The sequence below is a fragment of the Stegostoma tigrinum genome, chromosome 1, assembly GCF_030684315.1.
Source record: "Stegostoma tigrinum isolate sSteTig4 chromosome 1, sSteTig4.hap1, whole genome shotgun sequence".
Lineage (NCBI taxonomy): Eukaryota > Metazoa > Chordata > Chondrichthyes > Orectolobiformes > Stegostomatidae > Stegostoma > Stegostoma tigrinum.
In genome coordinates, this window is record NC_081354.1 from 30,456,195 (window position 1) to 30,476,293 (window position 20,099).

The 20,099-nt window shown below is 42.6% G+C and overlaps 1 protein-coding gene across 1 annotated transcript in view; it reads right to left on the minus strand.

Moving 5' to 3' along the window:
* The window catches only part of LOC125455695 (uncharacterized), an 81,884-nt gene extending 64,539 nt beyond the window's left edge, over window positions 1-17,345 (minus strand). The window contains exons 1-2 of the mRNA XM_059644094.1: window positions 16,988-17,345; window positions 16,165-16,571 (exon numbers count right to left, since the gene is read on the minus strand). Coding sequence (XP_059500077.1) covers window positions 16,165-16,571; window positions 16,988-17,133 — 553 coding nt within the window. The 5' untranslated portion in view covers window positions 17,134-17,345. The remainder of the gene's footprint in view (window positions 1-16,164; window positions 16,572-16,987) is intronic.
* Window positions 17,346-20,099: the final 2,754 nt, after the last annotated feature.

Here is a 20,099-nt window from a genome sequence, read left to right on the forward strand (position 1 = left end):
GTCAGTCCAGGGAAGACGGACAGGTCAAGGAGGTGGGATGAGGTTAGTAGGTAGGAGATGGAGGTGCAGCTTGGGGTGGGAGGAAGGGATGGGTGAGAGGAAGAACAGGTTAGGGAGGCAGAGACAGGTTGGACTGGTTTGGGACGCAGTGGGTGGAGGGGAAGAGCTGGGCTGGTTGTGTGGTGCAGTGGGGGGAAGGGACGAACTGGGCTGGTTTTGGGATGCGGTGGGGGAAGGGGAGATTTTGAAGCTGGTGAAGTCCACATTGATACCATTGGGCTGCAGGGTTCCCAAGCGGAATATGAGTTGCTGTTTCTGCAACCTTCGGGTGGCATCATTGTGGCACTGCAGGAGGCCCATGATGGACATGTCATCTAAAGAATGGGAGGGGGAGTGGAAATGGTTTGCGACTGGGAGGTGCAGTTGTTTATTGCAAACCGAGCGGAGGTGTTCTGCAAAGCAGTCCCCAAGCCTCCGCTTGGTTTCCCCAATGTAGAGGCAGCCACACTGGGTACAGTGGATGCAGTATACCACATTGGCAGAGTGCAGGTGAACCTCTGCTTAATATGGAAAGTCATCTTGGGGCCTGGGATAGGGGTGAGGGAGGAGGTGTGGGGGCAAGTGTAGCACTTCCTGCTGTTGCAGGGGAAGGTGCCGGGTGTGGTGGGGTTGGAGGGCAGTGTGGAGCGAACAAGGGAGTCACGGAGAGAGTGGTCTCTCCGGAAAGCAGACAAGGGTGGGGATGGAAAAATGTCTTGGGTGATGGGGTCGGATTGTAGATGGCGGAAGTGTCAGAGGATGATGCGTTGTATCCGGAGGTTGGTGGGGTGGTGTGTGAGAACGAGGGGGATCGTCTTTTGGGCGGTTGTGGCGGGGGGCGGGGTGTGAGGGATGTGTTGCGGGAAATGCGGGAGATGCGGTCAAGGGCGTTCTCCACCACTGTGGGGGGCAAGTTGCGGGTCCTTGAAGAACTTGGACATCTGGGATGTGTGGGAGTGGAATGCCTCATCCTGGGAGCAGATGCGGCGGAGGCGGAGGAATTGGGAATAGGGGATGGAATTTTTGCAGGAGGGTGGGTGGGAGGAGGTGTATTCTAGGTAGCTGTGGGAGTTGGTGGGCTTGAAATGGACATCAGTTACAAGCTGGTTGCCTGAGATGGAGACTGAGAGGCCCAGGAAGGTGAGGGATGAGCTGGAGATGGCCCAGGTGAACTGAAGGTTGGGGTGGAAGGTGTTGGTGAAGTGGATGAACTGTTCGAGCTCCTCTGGGGAGCAAGAGGCGGCTCATATTCCGCTTGGGAACCCTGCAGCCTAATGGTATCAATGTGGAATTCACCAGCTTCAAAATCTCCCCTTCCCCCACTGCGCCACACAACCAGCCCAGCTCTTCCCCTCCACCCACTGCATCCCAAAACCAGTCTAACCTGTCTCTGCCTCCCTAACCTGTTCTTCCTCTCACCCATCCCTTCCTCCCACCCCAAGCCGCACCTCCATCTCCTGCCTACTAACCTCATCCCACCTCCTTGACCTGTCCGTCTTCCCTGGACTGACCTATCCCCTCCCTACCTCCCCGCCTGTGCTCTCCTCTCCACCTATCTTCTTTACTCTCCATCTTCGGTCCGCCTCCCCCTCTCTCCCTATTTATTTCAGAACCCTCACCCCATCCCCCTCTCTGATGAAGGGTCTAGGCCCGAAACGTCAGCTTTTGTGCTCCTGGGATGCTGCTGGGCCTGCTGTGTTCATCCAGCCTCACATTTCATTACCCAGTTTCATGGCCTGCTTTTGCTGATTGTTGTCCTGCCCTACTATCAACACCCCTTAATATAGGTCAAAAACAGAATTGGATCAGCCATAAAAGTATTGTGGCTATAATTGGAGGTCAGAGGCTGGAATTTCAGCAGTGAGTAATTCGCCTTCTGATTCCTCAAAGTTAGTCGTCACCTGCCTGGATGGCTACAGCTTCAGCAACACTCAAAACACTTGACACCTTCCAGGTTAAAGCGGCCCACTTGACTGGCACCCCATCTCACACCTTCACTAACAACACACAATGGCACAGTGTTTACCATCCACAAGATAGGCTGCAACAACTTACCAAGGCTCCTTAGCATCTCTGTTACACTTCACTGGGTAGCTGGAAATCAAGCTTCATTCATTCAGGAGTCATCACAAAAGGTAAAGATTTTAAAAAGTACGCTGAATTCCCCACTTAGCTTGTTTTTTGGACAAAGGTTGACAGAAAGCATGGACCGGGTTTCTGTATTTAACAAGAATTAAAATTTCTGACAAAGAAATAGATTCTAGATCCTTAGTTCATGCCCTCCTTCAGTTGGATGCAATGGGAGGAGTTTATTATACAGTTACTAATTTAGGGAATTGTAGGGACAATGACTTTATGTTGAAGTTAAAATTCAGCATCCATGCTACCTCTTACTCTTTGGTGAAAGATACATTTATTTATGGCTTCCTTCATCTCATTTTCACTAAATCTCTTTGAAGAGCATTTGAAACTCACTTACTGAAACTGTGTCTTCCTGGAATACTTTTTGTACTACATCTTGTCCATTCTTTGGTTGCCTCTATGGAAGGCATTCTTGCAAAGTTGAGCAACAATAAGCTCCTGACAGACTTATTAGCTGCTTCCTTACTCCCTTGTATGAACATACATGTCAACATATGAATTGGGAACAGGAGTAGACCATTGGACCCCTGGGTTTGTGCCGTTATTTGCTAAAATCATGACTACTCTAAGCATAGCATCAGTTCCACTTTCTTGTCTGTATCCCATACCCTTTGATCTCTCTATCAATCAATCTTTAGACATTTCAGCTTAATCTTCAAGCATCTTCTCTCCCAACACCCATACAGATCCCTGTCAGCTCAGAGAACTGCTAATCGACTTTTAAATTAACTGTCCCTGTAAATTGCAGCTGTGTCAGCTTTTCAGAGCATCAATAGGCACAATTCCAATCTCATTGGTCTAAATTCCTCTGTGGGGAATTTTGGGGGCCAAAGTTTAATGCTTTTTAATCCTTTTTTTCAAACTAGATGCTCACTGCAGTGGGCAGACTGCTGCTGAATGAAGATTGTTCTAGATTGTAAATTTCAAAATTGTAGGATAGGATTGAGCAAGGAACAGACATAAATATGAAATTTCAGCAAAAAAAAGGTGGGCAGCAAAGTATTTATGTCAGCCTGGAACAAAAACCCATTGCAGTTTATGTTCTGATGAAACTCAACTGTCCATTCCAATAATACTTGACGAAGTTAAAATCTGAAAATTGGCTAGACACTTAATATGACATCAATTGTAACTGTCAGAGTATCCTATGATAATTTCACATGAATATTTATTTTCACAAATTGTAAAAAAAAATTAAGTATGAAAAATGGTTCAGCAGAATTGGTTTGCCCATGAGTTTAGATCTGTGATGGCAGATTGTCCAAATTTGAGTGAAGCATCTAATTAGCAAATTAGCTCCAACATAGTTTTTATTTGGCTTTTTGACACTTCAAAACTAAAATGAGTAACTTAGTTCTTAAGGCACAGTAAAGTGCCAAACTCTGACACAATGAGCTTCATTAAAATAAAAACAGGAAATGTTGAACACACTGAGCAGATCAGGCAGCATCTATGAACGGAAAATAAGAGTTAATGCTTTGGGTCAATGACCTCATAATAAATGGTGTGTGTGTGTGTATGTGTATGTGTGTGTGTGTATACGTGTGTGTACGTGTGGTGATTGAATCATTGCAATGTTCCCGCCACTATTAATGCTTGTATTGTCTTTATTCCCTAGTCGGAAATTACCACATTCAAACTGACACTACACTGAACTAATGTTGTAATTTTTAACATATGGAATACAACGCTATTTGTTTTGCATCCAATTAAGTTGAACTTATGTTAGCCAGTGGTATATGGACATCTGTGCATGTAAGGGATATGCTGTAAGAACACAAATTGAGGGTAAATTACTGACATAGCTGGGAATTTGGTTGAATGGCAGGTGACAGAATGCTTAGATAATGGGCAGGTGCTTGAATTGGCAGGATGTGGCCAGTGGTGTCCCACAAAGGTCTGTGCTGGGGCCTTAATTACTCAATTTATTTATTGTGACTTGGAAAATGGCATAGAAAGACAGACATCCAAATTTGCTGATGATACAAAGTTAGATAGCATTGTAGATATCGTAGATGATAGCATAAAATTACAAAGGGATATTGATAGACAAAGTGAATGACCAAAACTGTGACAGATAGAATTCAATGTAAGCAAGTCTGAGGTTATCTATTTTGGACCAAAAAAAGGCTAAATCAAAGTACTTTCTAGGTGGTATAAATAAATAGTGGATGTCCAAACAGACTTGGGGGTTCAAATGCACAAATGTTTGAAATGCAATGAACAGGTGCAGGAAGTTGTCAAGAAAGTTGATGGACTGCTGATGTTTATACTTAGAGGACTGGAGCATAAGGATGCAGAAGATATGCAAAACTCTGGTCAGACTCCATTTGGAATACTGTGAGCAGATCTGGGCACCACACTTCAAGAATGATGTGTTGGCCTTGAAGGGAGTACAATGTAGGTTGGCAAGAACGATACTTGAATGATAGAATGATAGACAATGACACAAGAATGATACTTCAGGGGTCACATTATGAGGAGAGATTATAAACATTAAGCCTGTTTACTCCAGAATTCAGAAGGTTAAGGGGTGACCTAATTGAAGCTTTCAAGATGTTAACAGGAAAACAAACAGGGTAGATAAAGATAAACAATTTCCTTGTTGGAGATTCTGGAACTAGGAGTCATAGTCTGAGACTTAGGGCCAGACTGTTCAGGAGAGATGGCAGAAATTACTTGTACACACAAAGGGTGGTAGAGATTTCAAACTCTCTTCTGAAAACAGTGGTTGATGTTGTTAATTTTAGATATGAGACAGATTAATTTTTTTAAGTAAGGCTACTACAGCATGGCAGATACATGGAGTTAGGACACATATCAGCAATGACATCATTAATTAGTAAGACAGATTCGATGGGCTGAATGGCATACACCTGTTCCTATGTTCCTATAATTCATAAGAGTAAAAATTTGCCCCAAGAGTTCAGCCAGTAGCGAAATTGTATTGACTGCAGAGTGCAAAAAAATCAAGCACGTGATATTAAAGGGTTCTTGTTTGCAATAAAAGGATAAGTTTCCTAGTGAGAAGAACATAGTTTAATAACTGAACAATGATTAAGCATAAGCACTTTTGAGGAAGTTTTTGGTAGCATGTTTCAGAATCTATAATAAGCCATAATATAATATAATAATGTCCAAAGTGGGACCTTGAGCTAGCATGCAGGTTAGCCTTTGTTTAACACAAGGCACCACCTTAGTAATGACTTGGAGCCTGCACTAGGAATAGCCATCTGTAAGCTTGCTAAGGGGATGATTATCATTTGACATATATTAACGCCCCAAATAAGGAAGCTGTACAGAATTTTACTGGCTAGTGGCTTCACATATTACTCTCTCCTAATAGCAACCAGCAGCTGAATTTCAAGCACCACTTAAAAGGCTTAGTGGTTAGCACTGCTACCTCATTGTGCCAGGGACCCTGGTTCGATTCTAGCCTCCGGTGACTGTGGAGTTTGTGTTCTCCCCATGTCTGCGTGGTTTTGCCCTGGTGTTCTCCCACAGTCCAAAGATGTACAGGTTAGGTGCATTGGCCATGATAAATTGACAACCAGGAATCTGCAGGCTAGATGGGTTATGTGGGGTAGTAAATATGGAGTAATGGGGGTAGATTTGGGGGGGGGGGTCTGGGTGGGATGCTGTTTGAGGGTTGGTGTGGGCTCGATGGGCCAAATGGCCTCTTCCCACACTGTAGGAATTCTATGATTAGGGTTGAAAAACATTAGCAGACTTCTTGGGACACTTTTTCAAACATCACTGACATTCTAACAATAGTTATTCAACAAATTCTCTTGGAATTGGCTGAAAAAGATGCATGTTCTGTGGTCCTGTACTTTATTGAGCACTTTATAGGATTCATTAAGAGAATGCTGCAGCCTCCAGGACAGATGATAAGGAAGGCAAGATGCCAATCTCAGGTACAGGACTTCTGTTTTGGAGCACCACCAGTAATACTACCAGTGCTGTATTCAAGAACCTGTGTGCCCTCTCCTTTAAATTCCTGAGCCATCCTCCAGTATGTTGCTGTGGGTCAGCCAGGTCACTCTACACCTTCAGTGGAAGTAGCTGCTGGAAGCTCACATAAACTACTCCGTGAAAATTGTGCATAATCAACACTTTGGGACTAAATGTGCAGGTGTCTAGTTTAGTACCTGTCAGCTAGTTCACATTCCGTAAATCAGGGTTTAGAAGCAAAATTACCTGTCAAAACCATCTTTTGAGTAAGCACGACATATTGCATCATTCATTTAACACATAATTTCACTCTTTGGCCAAAATAACCCTCTTTCTGCTCAGGAAGGCCCAATAGCTGATATGAAGACCTTCGATGCACAAATAGATTTTTACATGTGCGGCCACTGCGAACAAGTGGTCTCTCTCATAAAAAGACTAGAGGTTTTCATTCTACAGGAAATGTGAGAAAGATATTAGACCTTGCAACCATTTGTCCCTTGTCAAACATATGCATATTATAGACTTGCTGTTGAAGCAAAATCTGTGCCTGGTGGAGTACCTACAACGTTGATCGGAAGAGAGGTCCCTGGTATTGAAGGTCACTGTACAGCAGATTAAATATTTCAATGGTACTAAAGAGATTATAAAGTTTATCTTCCTCTGACATGTTCAGATACACATGAGGAATAAGTAAATGTAGATGGTAAAATTTGTGATTGAGACATGATCACATATCGATCAGTTTTCGTTGAACAAGCCACAAATAAATTTCTACCTTAGCTTTTTTGTAAGTTGAACAATCAAAGGTATCCATATCAAGAGTAACACAGCAAAGTGTCACTAGGGAGGTGTAACTATGTTAAGGATATCCAAGATATGATTTGGAGCACAGTAGGCCATTCAGCCCCTCAAGCCTGATCCAACATTAAATAAGATTTGATTGTAATCTCAATTCCACATCCCCTCCTATCCCTGATAATCTTTCATCCCCCTGTTTAATAATAATCTACATCTGCCTTAAAAATATTTAAAGTCTTCACTTCCATCACCTTTTCAGGAAGAGTTCCAAAGACTCATGGCCCTCGGAGAGAAGGACTTTTAGTGAATCTCAGTTTTAAATGGGTAACCCCTGATATTTAAACCGTGACCCCTAGTTCTAGATCCCTCCATAAGAGGAAACATCCTCTCTACACGTACCCTGTCCAGGCCCTTCATGGTCTTCACTCAAGTCATATCCAATGAATGCAAGCCTGACCTGCACTACACTATCTTTAAGATGATCCCATTATAGACACTAGTCTACTAAACCTTCTTTGAACTGCCTCCAATGCATTTGTGTCCTTCGTTTAAAAAAAATCAAACCTGCATAAGGTATTCCAGATATAGTTTCACCAATGCCCCATATAATTGAAGCATAACCTCCTCTTTTGTGTTCCGCCCGCTTTGTGATAAATGATAACATTCTATTAGCTTTTCTAAATACTCCCAGTTACTTCAAAAAAATACACTAAGCTACAGTGATTCATGCATTCAGATCCCTTTGCATCTCAGAGCTTTGTAACATCTCATCGTTTTGACAATATGCTCCTTCTTCCACTTTGTGCTAAAATGCATAATTCCCATCTTCGCACATTATATTTAATTTGTTATACGTTTTCATGGCTTTGTTACGTCCCAAAAGGCGTTGATTATGTATTGCATATGTTGGAGTTGCTGATGGCTGAAGGGAATTGTTAGTTGAGGCTATAGTTTCCACAGTCAGAATCATGGCAAAGAGATAAGGTAATTAAGTGCCTCATAGAAATCTTAGTGAGAAAGAGAAACCTTGTTATTGAGTAAAGTGTAGAGGGGAAGTCAGATCCCTCAATAATCAAAGGTTAATTAAAAAACTGTCATTACATATCATACACATAGATACACTGAAATTATAAGTGCAACTAAAAAAAGTAACGTTAAGGAATTTAGCCAAATTCCTTTAGACAAATAGTTGCAGATAGTAGACAGAAGCCCCCATACCATCAGCAGGCTTCATTGAAGGACAAATAGTGTAAACACCAAGGACCAGAGGCACTGACAGAGGTGTATATGACAAATGGTATAAACACAAAGGGCCAAATGGCAGAAAATGAAGGGTATAAACAGATAACCTTGCGAAAGGACATCAGAAAATTGATTGCTTTGTAAGGGAGAAACTGCAAAACATTACCTAGTCTTTATGACCTTGGGAAAATAAACAATCACAGCTTTACAAGGTTACAAATAGCACCCATTCAGTATGATGCAGCTGATGTCAGGGGAGGGGTACAATGGTCAGAGGGGAGGTGATAAGCCCTGATGCCAATGTTGCATGTAATCATTGTAATGCAGAATATATAAATTTCCTGTACTTTATTGGGAAAGGCAGATTGTCCCAGAGCTATCTCCTAAACTGTGTGGTTAGGAGCTCTGAATGAAGATTGATTTGTGCCACTTACACAGGATTGAGACTCCTCTTCAAAATTCCTCTCCCTCAGCACATAAAGCTATTTAATAGGATAAAAGCCCATGGCTTTGCGAGTAGTATATTAGTATGGACAGACAGTTGGTTAACTAATAGAAGACAGAGGGCAGAACCTCATTGAGGTCTGAGCAATGTCATCTATGGCAAGGTATATGGCAGAACTGGGTGACAAGTGCCCCAGTGAGGCCCATCTCAACATTGAGATTATCTTGCTTCATCCTTTATGCTGTTCACAAGTGGTCTGGTATAATTATCACTGGGCAGTAGCAAGGTGTCAGTTGATGGTCATTATTAACTGTTAAATGCCTTGTTATAAGTCCAACTCACCTCATTAACATTCAGGCCCCATCTAAGCAAAAATTGTGAAACAAGGTAGACGGTATGAAAACTCAGCAAGGAAACCAGAGTGAGGACTTGACTGATTCAGCTCGTTGCTTGCTCCCAATGATCTCATAGTAGAAATGAGGCACCAGCATTTCAGGGCAAACTTCATGGGCATCTGCCACACACACCCTATGTCCATGGACATTGACATTCAATATCAGGGGCAGGTGACATGGAGGTAACTAAATGAATACTTTGCATCTGTCTTTATAAAAGAGGAGGAATCTGCCCAGCTATGATCACAGCAGAAGAAACTCTCACTAATAAGGAAGAAATTTTGGATAGATTGTTGGCACTTATAGGGCGGCACAGTGGCTCAGTGGTTAGCACTGCTGCCTCACCGCACCAGGGACTCAGGTTCAATTCCACCCTTGGGCAACTGTCTGTGTGCAGTTTGCACATTCTCCCCATGTCTGCATGAGATTCCTCCAGGTGCTCTGGTTTCCTCCCACAGTCCAAAGATGTGCAGGTTAGGTGGATTGGCCATGCTAAATTGCCCGTAGTGTTCAGGGATGTGTACATCAGGTGGGTTATAGAGGAATGGGTCTGGGTGGGATGCTCCAAGGGTCAGTGTGGGCTTGTTGGGCCAAAGGACGTGTTTCCATGCTGTAGAGATTCCACAATTAAACTTAAAAAGGCACCAGAACCAGAAATGTATACACAGATTTTGAAGGAAGTGTGGGGGGCAATGGCCATAACATTTCAGTCTTCCTTGGACTCAGGGAGGTGCCAGGAGTCTGGAAAATTGCAAACATAATGGCCTTGTTCAAAATAAGCTTGTAAGAATAATCCCAGCAATTACATACCAGATAGGTTAACTTCAGTAAGGGGGGAACTTCGGGAAACATTTATTTGGGATAAAATCAATAGTCACATGGAAAAATGGTGGATTGATTAGGACAAGTCAGCAAGGATTTATAAAACGGGAAATCTCGTTTAACTAACTTGCTGGAGTTTTTTGAAGGGGTACCTAAAGGGCTGAGGAGGTCAATACTTTTGATGTGGTATACGCGGATTTCCAGAAGGCGTTTAATACAATGTCTCACAACCCACGTGTGAATAAAGTTGTACATCATGGTATAAAAGGGACATGCGCATCGTGGGTACAAAAATGACTGAGCATAGAAACCAGACAGTAATGGTCAATGGATATTTTTTGGCTTGGAGTAAGATTTGTCAGGGTGTTGGGGTATGCTTTTCATGACAGATATTAATGATCTGCATGATGGTATGCAGGGGACAATTTCCAAGTTCCAGATGGCATTGACCTTTGAAAAAGTGTAAACTGTGGGGAAGATAGTGTCGAACTCCAAAAGGACATTGCAATGTTGATGGGGTGGCTAGCTAGGTGGCAGCTAATGTAGTGAAGTATGAGGAGATGCACTTTGAGTGGAAGAACACTGAAAGACATTACAAAATAGGGGGTGAAATTCTAAAGAGAGTGCAGGAGCAAAGACAGTGAGGAGTATGTGAGTGCAGATCATTAAAGGTCTGATGACAGGTGGAGGAAGAAGAAAATAAAGCATGCAGCTTTCTTAGTTTTGTTAATAGGGCCATAGTGTACAAAGCAAAGAGGGGATGTTGAACTTGTACAAGGCAATTGTTAGACCTTAGCTGGAGTATTGTGCACAGTTGTGGGCACAACACTATAGGAAAAATGCAAGTCCATTGTTGAGGGTGCTGAAATGATTTACTAGAATGGTTCCAGCATAAAGATAAGTTGAAGAAGTTGAGACTGTTCTCCCTGGCGTGAAGAAAGCCGAGAGGAGATTTGATTTGGGTTTTCAAAATCACATGCGAGCTGAACAGAGTAAATAAAGAAAAGCTGTTTCTGCTTGTAAAAAAACAGGAGGATATAGATTGAAAGTGATGTGCAAATTAAGCAAGGTGAAATGAGAAAAAACTTTTTACACACAGTTAAGTTGTTAGAGTACGAAATGTGATGGATGCAGATTGAAGGAGGGATTAAAGAGGGCATCAAAAATTATTCGGACAGAAACGGTGTGGACTGATATGTGCAAAAGGCAGGAGATAGGCAGTAGATAATCGAACCAGTGCAGGCACAATGTGCTGACTGGCCTCATTCTGCATTGTAACGATTCTGTGTGTCAGCCTTGAAGAACCCTCATATACATCTCTGATCCACTTACAGGATGCTCCTGAATTTCAATGTTGCATTTCATGCTGCACTGGCAACACTCATTGCGATGCTGCAGCAAAGACACTGTGCATTCAGGGACATGCATCCAGCTCAAGGACTGCACCAGGCTGCATTTCTGGGCTCTTCACTTGCTGATATAATGCTCACTCACTTTGACCCTATCTGCACTCCTGTCTTGCATTGCTCCTCTGCACTTTGCCCTCTCAGTCAAGGATATAAGGGTAATATTACTGCTATCTTCCTGTGTTGTTTAGCAGAGACACAGAGTTAATAAGCTTGGTATAACTGCCAGCAAGCCTTTATAGAGGGGTCCCTGGCACAGTAAGTCAAAACCAGCATCCAATACCAGATCAGGCACCGTTCGGTGGGATAATAATCAGAATCCTCTCTTCATTGGGGCTGAGGAGTCAAAGGTTGGGCAGCACACCACTGTTTGGAGTCTTTCAGCCCTATTATGGTCTGTTTTCCAGATGGAATGAGATTGAGAGGCGGGTACTACAGAAGATGAAAGTGGGTGGCACAGCATTTACTGTTGCTGCACTTGGTGAGGTGTCCCAAGCAAATGAATGGGCAGCACAGAGGGCAAGCAGGGTTAGTGTTATTGGGGGCTGGGGTGGGAATGGGGTAGATGGAAGATGTTCAGGGTGTAGTGGGAGTGGTGAAGTGTGAGCCTTGGGGGAGGTGGGTACAGTGGCAGAGATAGTACAATATGTTAGATAGAAGGTGGTGATACTTATGCTGGCAGAGTGGAGAGGAACATTGACCTTTGTCGACGGAGCAGGGGAACTCCTTCATGTGGCTGATATTGCTTTAACCTGGGTGGCAACCTCAGACCAGGCTGGTACGGTCTGGTGTGGTAGACCAGACTAGGAAATCCAGGAGCCTGCCTACGAAGGAGGATGCCCAATGTCCCTGTCTGCCATGTCAGTGGAAAATACCAGGAGCTGTACGGGGCAGCTGTGGACTGACTGCTTGTCCAAGTGCACAATGGGATTGTCAGGTAGCATGGGTACAAGGGATGTTGCTGAATTCCAGGGTATCCAGTGAGTTGCAAGTTGTCAGAGTGGTATGTGGTATGTTGGGGCAGATATTGGATGTGAGTGACAAGATAAGGGAAGGGAAGGTAATTAATGATGTGAGCCTGTGAGATACAGCAACAAAGGCCTCTGAAAATCTTGATGCAACTTGAACTTAGCTAACAAAATGTAAGATTCAGCCAAAGATTTGGAGGAGAGAGGGGTTTTCATGTTGATAACCTGTAACGAGAGGAGTGCCACATGGATTAAAGCTAGGTCCAAATTATTTACAATATATATTACTGACTTGGCTGAGGGTAGTGAACGTATTATTGCAAAATTTGCAATGATGCACAAATTGGTGGGAAAGCAAGTAGTGAGGATGACACAAGAGTCAATACAGGGATAGATACAAAAACTTGGCAGATTAAATGTAAAGTGGGAAAATGTGAGGTTATGTGAGGTCAGAAAGCATAGAGGAGCGAGTATTTTTTAAATGAAGAAAAATTGCAGAAACGTGCAGCGCACAATGGATCCTTATGTATGAATCACAAAACGTTTGCATCCAATTTCACTGGGTAATAGGGAAGCCACGTAGAATGTTGGCCTTTATTTCAACGGGAATGGAGTATAAAACTAGAGACGTCTTTGTGAATCTATACAAAGCATCAGTAAGACCACCACGGCTGGAATATCACGAACAATTTTGGATTCCTTATCTCAGAGAAAGATATACTGGCAGTGGAGGCAGTCCCATAAAGGTCACTAGGTATGGAGAGATTTTCTAATGAGGGGAGGTTGGGTAGGTTGGGTTTGTACTCATTGAAAATTAGAAAAATAAGAGGTGACCTTTTTGAAACATATAAGATTTTTGCCAGGTCCTTGACAGGGTGGATGATGACAAGTTGCCTCCCCTCATAGGAGACTCTAGGACCAGAGGACAGAATCTCCGAGTAAAGAATGGCTCATTTAAGACAGAGGAAAGGAGGAATTTATTCTCTCAGAGTGTAAGTGAATCTGTGGAATTCTTTACTGCAGAGCTCAGTTGAGGCTGGGTCTTTAAGCATATTCAAGATTCAAATACACAGATTTTTAATCAGTATGGGTGTCAAAAGTTATAGGGGTTATAAACATAGGAGTTGAGTGTTATCAGAGTAGCCGTAATCTTACTGAATAGTGGAATGGACTCAATGGGTTGAATGGCTATCTTCTGCTTCTACATCTTTATTTCCCAGCTATCTTTGTGTCATCAACAAATGTGTGACTATACCTTCCATCTCTTCATTAAAGTCATTTTTGTAAATTGTAAACCGTTGGGATCCCAGCATCAGTCCCTGTGATGCACCACTCATTGCATCTTGCCAAATTGAAAAAGACACATTTATGCTTATTCTCTGCTTCCTCAGCTCATTTTCCATTCACACCAACATGCTACCTCTGACACATGAGCTTTTGCTTTCCACAATACTCTTTGGTGTGGTACCTTAGCAAATGTCATCTGAATTTCTAAGTTCAATACTTCCACTGGTTCTGCTTTACCCACAGCACATGTCACCTCCTCAAAGACTGGTCAAACAGGAGTTCCCTTTCACAAAACCATATTGACTCTGCCTGACTGCCTGCAATTTATCGAAGTATATTGCTATAACTTTTTCAATAATAGCTTCTGACATTGTGTTCTTAAGAAACATTATTACAGTTTATTGAAAGAACTTGTTTAAAGCGTCTTATTTTCTCAGTAACAGTAATAAACAAATTGATTACTTAGGTGATAAAGTAAGACATTTACACTTTTAGTACGGTCTGCGGAGTCATGCAACTGAATTTTCAGTGCACTCCTCATATTAGAGTTGCTGCACTTGCAGGTCAGCTACTTCATCTGTTTGAGTAAAGTTTCCCCTCTGAAGTCTAATCTTAGGCATGATCATTAATGTTCGATGGGAATTGAAAAAAATCTTTATATCTCCCAGCCTTGTATTTCTTCACATGAGACTGCTACATTATTCATAAACTATTGTTAATTGTGTGCTGTCTGTCTCCACATAACAAAGTAGTCACTTGTATTAAAATTGGAATAGCAGTATGAATCAGTTTCATTTTGCACCTAAGTAACAGCTGCAAATAACTGTAGTCCAAGAATGGATCAACTAATTTAAAGTAGCATCTTCACAGATAGCAAACTTATGAAATATTTTCAATAAGCTAAAAATAGTTTCTATTTTTAGTCCCAAAACAGTATTGAGGTTTTCAGCTGAAATTAGCTCAGTAACGTGGATGGGTCCTATTCTGTGCTTCAAAGGGCAACTAATGAGAATTGACTAATACAAATATACTCAATGCATGCTTTATATAAACATTGTCGATAGCCATAGCATTAGCTTCAAGAATTGCTACATAATTCAACATCTGTAAATCATATATTGTTTACAAACAAGAACACATCAGCACCTTTGTTTTTAGAAAACCTGTGTGTGGCTCAGTCACTAAAAGTAATTCACTTCCCAAGCTTGTTACAGCAATGTCCATGTGCAAGTGAAAAGAAACTTTGGATAAAAGTTACACAGTTATATCAGCCAAGACCCAACACTTCTTAATAAATGATTTATAACCATATAGGGAGGTTTTTGACACCTGTTTGCAAGAGATGTATTAAAAATCTCGGTAACCAGTAACATTTTCTGTTGGAAAGAATCTAATACATGCAGGCATTTTATCTTTGTTTTGTTTTTGTTCCAGCCCTTCATTGCAGCTCTTTGTCTGTGGAACCCAAGTTAATGTATTTTGCACATTTGCAGTGCACAATTTAAAGCCAGTGCCCCATTTACTTATATAAGCAAAAACTGTTGATACAAATAAATCTTAATCTCTTGATTGAAGATTTACCCAACAATAATATGACTAAATTTGTATTTTTCTAAACACACAAACTTTAAACAGATCAAATCAATGTGTAGAAGCTTCAGAGCAAATAATATATTTTAATTCTGTTGTCTGCTCGCCCAGATCATTTTTAATCCACAGGCCACACTGCATGAACTTCATCACTTCATTGCAATTTTCATCCAAAGACACAACCCCTTCTTCGCCTTCAAATAATGTGAGCAATTTTCGAGCATACCTCTGAAGTTAGGACTAATTTTAATTTTGGCATGGCAGACATTACAGCAGGACTGAAATGAATAATACGTTTTCTCTCGTCTGAGCAGAATCAGTAGGATGATTAGATTCAAACCTAAGAAAATGAAAGTTTGAACTAATTTTCTACTTTGATGCTCCTTTTTATACATATTCTTTCCTACCCTAAGCTCATCTTTCCTCATCCAGTCAGCTGGTGGTATAAGCATAGCCAATCTACTTCCTCATTATCTGACATCCTTACTACCAACCACAGCAAGGCCAGTTCTGAATGTCAGCAGAAGTTACAAACTGAAGCCTGTATGCTGGTTACTGAAATGAAGTCACTAAGCTGTTATTTGTCACCAATCCGGCTTTGTACGTACTTAAATGATATAGTTTTAAGATAGATTGTGTCAGTTGTTTACAAGATAACCTGTGAGAAGAAGCTCCACCCTGAAAACATATACAATGATATATCATAGAATGAAAATAATCTGGGTTTTATTTTTAACTTCAGATTAAAATGGGAGTAATACATCCAAATGGCTGCAAGAAGGTTATACTGTAAAAATAATATGTAGGGGCATTGAACGGTCATGACTGACTGGTCATGGTGAGACAAACATGAATAGATTACTTCTTATTGATTACGAATGACCAGAAAATCAAACCCAGGGTCACTGTTGAGGTTACTGACACTGCTGTGACTTCCAGGGAATTATTAAATTGGTCATTACGTATTAGCACACATTCTGATCTACAACAGTTTACTTCCAGCGTGCAAGACGAGTTCTATTCATCAAGGAAACCTTCAAAATTTACATAGCAGAAACAAAATTGTTGCATCTCACCTTTAAATGCAGCCCAGTGCAATGCATTGTCACCTTCGCTGTCACATGCCCGCAGACTGGCTCCTTTCCCCACTAGGTAGCAACAGAGGGCAATGTGTCCATATTGTGAAGCTATTATTAAAGGAGTGCACCCACTCTGATCCCTCTCATCCACTGAAACGCCAGCTTGCAGCAAGATCTCCGTGACAGTGACGTGTCCTTTGACCGCAGCCCAGTGAATCGGTCGCTGCTCCAGTTCAGAGCGGCTGGGCAGATTCACAGGGAACCTCAAATCGACCATGTACCTGAGTAGCGAGACGGAAGCGGTGAGGGCTGCCCAGTGCACGAGAGTGTGTCCGTTCTCATCGTACGGACACTGATGAGCTAGTTCTTCCATCTCTGCCAGCATCTGCAGTTCTGACGGATTCCTACAGGGAAATAGGAACAGGACGCAATGTTGTGGAACAGTTACTTCTGTAGTTAATTCTAACATTAGTTATTGAAATCACCAACGGCATTTACGGAAGGTAGCGGGGAAGTAAGTTTTAATTCGGGTCGGATTTCCTGGAACTTCATTTTCGTTAAGCGCTTCCACTTCATTTATAAAGAAAATTTCTTAATCAACTTGTGGTTACGCGCATAAGCAATCGAATGCCTTTATGCTGAGTATATGAACCACATAGACAGAAGTGCTCAAAGGACTATCTGTGGTTTTGGTGAGAGAGAGAAGGAATAAAGAGAGTAATAACAGACACACACACAACGGGGATAACGGATTGGGAAACGGTGAGGGATGAACGAGGGAGAAGAAAGTTAAGAAATCAATGCAGCGCACACTACTCACCCCGTTATCAGAGTAGGGACGGCGTGCTGCCACTGCCCCTGTCCCAAGATTTGAGCCTCACCAGCTGGTTGGGCTTTGCCGCCTCTCCCGGGTGGTATTCGCTGCCTGGATCCGGGACTGCTCTGGGGGGAAGGGGCCGCCACCATCTCCACAGCAGAACTTGTCCTCGGTGTGTGTACCCACTGAGTAACTCAGGCCAGTTGCACCTCCTCTTCGCTCAGTGCCATGTGGCTCCCACTCCATGTGGGCGATGTACTGACCCACCCAGTCTGTACCGACACTCTCGTAGCCGGAGCGTCCTGCTACTTCTGGTACAGACAACTTGCGATGTGGTCACAGGGCGGTCCACAGATACAGTCGTGTCTTTCAATCCTTGACAAGGCCGGTCTATGTGGCAATGTGCTTCAATTAATATGGGCAAAAGCTCGGTTAAGAATGTTACCCCCGGTTGTGTTGGTCAGTAGAGCCGCCCTCTTCTGGTAATGGGAGATGTTCAGTCTATACTGCAGAATCTATTACAACGTACAGCAAAAAAAAGTTTCGCTATTTTTCTGCTATTGAATCATAGAACCTGTACAGTGTGGAAGCAGGCCATTCGGCCCATCGTGTCCACATTGCCCATCCCTGCCGAAGGGGATCGCACCCAGACCCACCCACATCCCGCCACATTATCCCTGTGACCCTACATTTCCTACGGCTAACCCACCTAGCCTGCACCCGGACTCTATGGGTGATTCAGCTAACCTGCACATCTTTGGACTACGGGACGAAATTGGAGCACCTGGAGGAAGTCCACACAGACACGGGAAGAATGTGCAAACTCCACACAGATAGTTGCCCGAGGATGGAATCGAACCCGGGTCCCTGGAGCTGTGAGGCTGCAGTGATGTAACACTTGCTTAAAACGTACCATATCTGTGTTCTCCCATATTGGGGGCACAGATGAGCTGGGCTACGATGGATACAGATCAGGCTTGTTCATAAAAGACAAACGAGTAGTAGTGAAAGGGTGTCTTTCTGACAGGAGATCTGAGACTAGTGATGTCCCGCAGGGATCAATGTTGGCACCCCTGTTGTTTATGATATTTATAAGTGATTTGAAGGAGAATGTAGGTAGTCTGATTAGTAAGTTTGTGGATGACACAAAGGTTGGGGTAGCTGCAGATAGTGAGAAGGATTGCCAGAGGTTACAGCAGAATACAGATGAGCTAGAGACCTCAATAGAGAAACGGCAGATGGTGTTTAATCCGGACAAATGCGATGCAATGTGTTTTGGAGGGTCTCATGTCAGAGGGAAGTATACAGAAAATGGAGTACACGTAGAAGCATTAACGCAGAGCAGGATCTAGGCATACAGGTGCATAGTGCCCTGAAAGTGGCAACACAAGTGGATAAGGTGGTCAAAAAAAGTGTATGACATGCTTACCTTTAGCACTCGGGGCACAGATTATAAAAACTGGCAAGTCATGTTGCAGCTATATAGGACTTTAGTTAGGTGACATTTGGTATATTGCAAGCAGTTCTGGCCTCCATGCTACCAGAAGAATGTGGAGGCTTTGGAGATAGTACAGAAAACGTTTACCAGGATGTTGCCTGGTTTGGAGGGTATTAGCTGTAAGAAGAGATTGAGCAAACTCAGTTTGTTTTCACTTGAACATAAGAGGCCGAGGGATGACCTGATATAAGTTTACAGAATTATGAGAGGCAGAGATAGAATGGATGGTCAGAGTCCTTTCCCCAGGGTAGAAATGCCATTTATTAGGGGATATTGGTTGAAAGTAAAAGGGGGAAAGTTTAAAAGAGATGTGAGAGGAAGGTGTTTTCCTCAGAGGTTGGAAAGTGCCTACAATATGCTGCCAGAAAACTTGGTAGAAGCGATATAATAGCAACATTTAAGAGAAATCTTGACAGACTCATGAATAGGCAGGGATTGGAGGGATGTGGACCACGTAGAAATTTTTATGATGGAAGAAAGTATCATGTGTCAGCACAGACTAGGTAGGCTGAAGGTTCTGTGCTGTACTGTTCTTTGTTTCCATGGTTTCCAGGGTTTGTCTCTGAGAGGCTGTGATGAGATATGCCTTTCAGAGGGATTTGTCTGTCCTGTTTCTCTTGAAGAGGGGAGTTGTCAAACTGGCAACGAGGTGGCTAATCCATGGGAAGCAAACTAAATAGCGTTGGGTGTTTTTTAAAATGAGATAAAAGAAGCATAAGTGGGTGGAGTCAGGCTGACACAGACCCATGGTTTCAGTTGTTGAAATTAGGTTTCTTTGGAATTGAAGCTGCCAGATACAGCTCTCTGCTGCAAAAAGCTTGAGTAGTCTCTCTGCTGCTAGATTAATTCTTTCCGTTTTTCCTTTCTCCTGGGCTGGAGGAGATAGAAAATGAGGGAAATATTTTTGCAGATTTTGCCTTTGCCATAGGTATGTTTATGGGATGCTGCTGTATTGGAACAGCTGATGAGTAGGAATTAAATAATGTTTCGTTTTATTAAGTCTTTTAATAGAGTTAAGGATATAACAGTTTTTCTATTTTTGTTTGCAATTTTACTGCAGTGTAGTAAACAAATCAAATCACATCTGAAACGCAATGCCTTTAAATAAGATTAAATTTAGGAATGAGGCTATCTTGATATATTTTGAGAGGGTTTAGTCTGACCTAGTGAGTTTTCTCATACCATTGCCCCAAGTACACCTCATTAACCACCTGCCATGCATGAATGGTACTCTCTGCACCCTGGCCTGATGTCAGTCAGATTATCCCACCTGCTGGAATTGGAATTATTCACCACTGCAGGTTTATCCTGGGATACTTGGCACTGGTACTATCTTTAAAATGCTATACATATCCAGTCAATCTGTGGCAGCCCTGCATAGTTTGCGACATTTGCTCCAGACATGACAGATAATGAGAAAATGGTACCTTATTTTGTGCACTGGAACCTAGAGGTCTTGGTGGATGGGATGGTGCAGAGTAGGAACATCCTGGTATAGAATGCCGTGACACCTGAGTATGCCAGCAAGGTAAAACAAGGCATGACAGCTGTAAGCATCCAGGCAGGTGCTAGGAGACTTACGACCAAGAAATCAAGTGAGCAGCCTTGAATACAGTT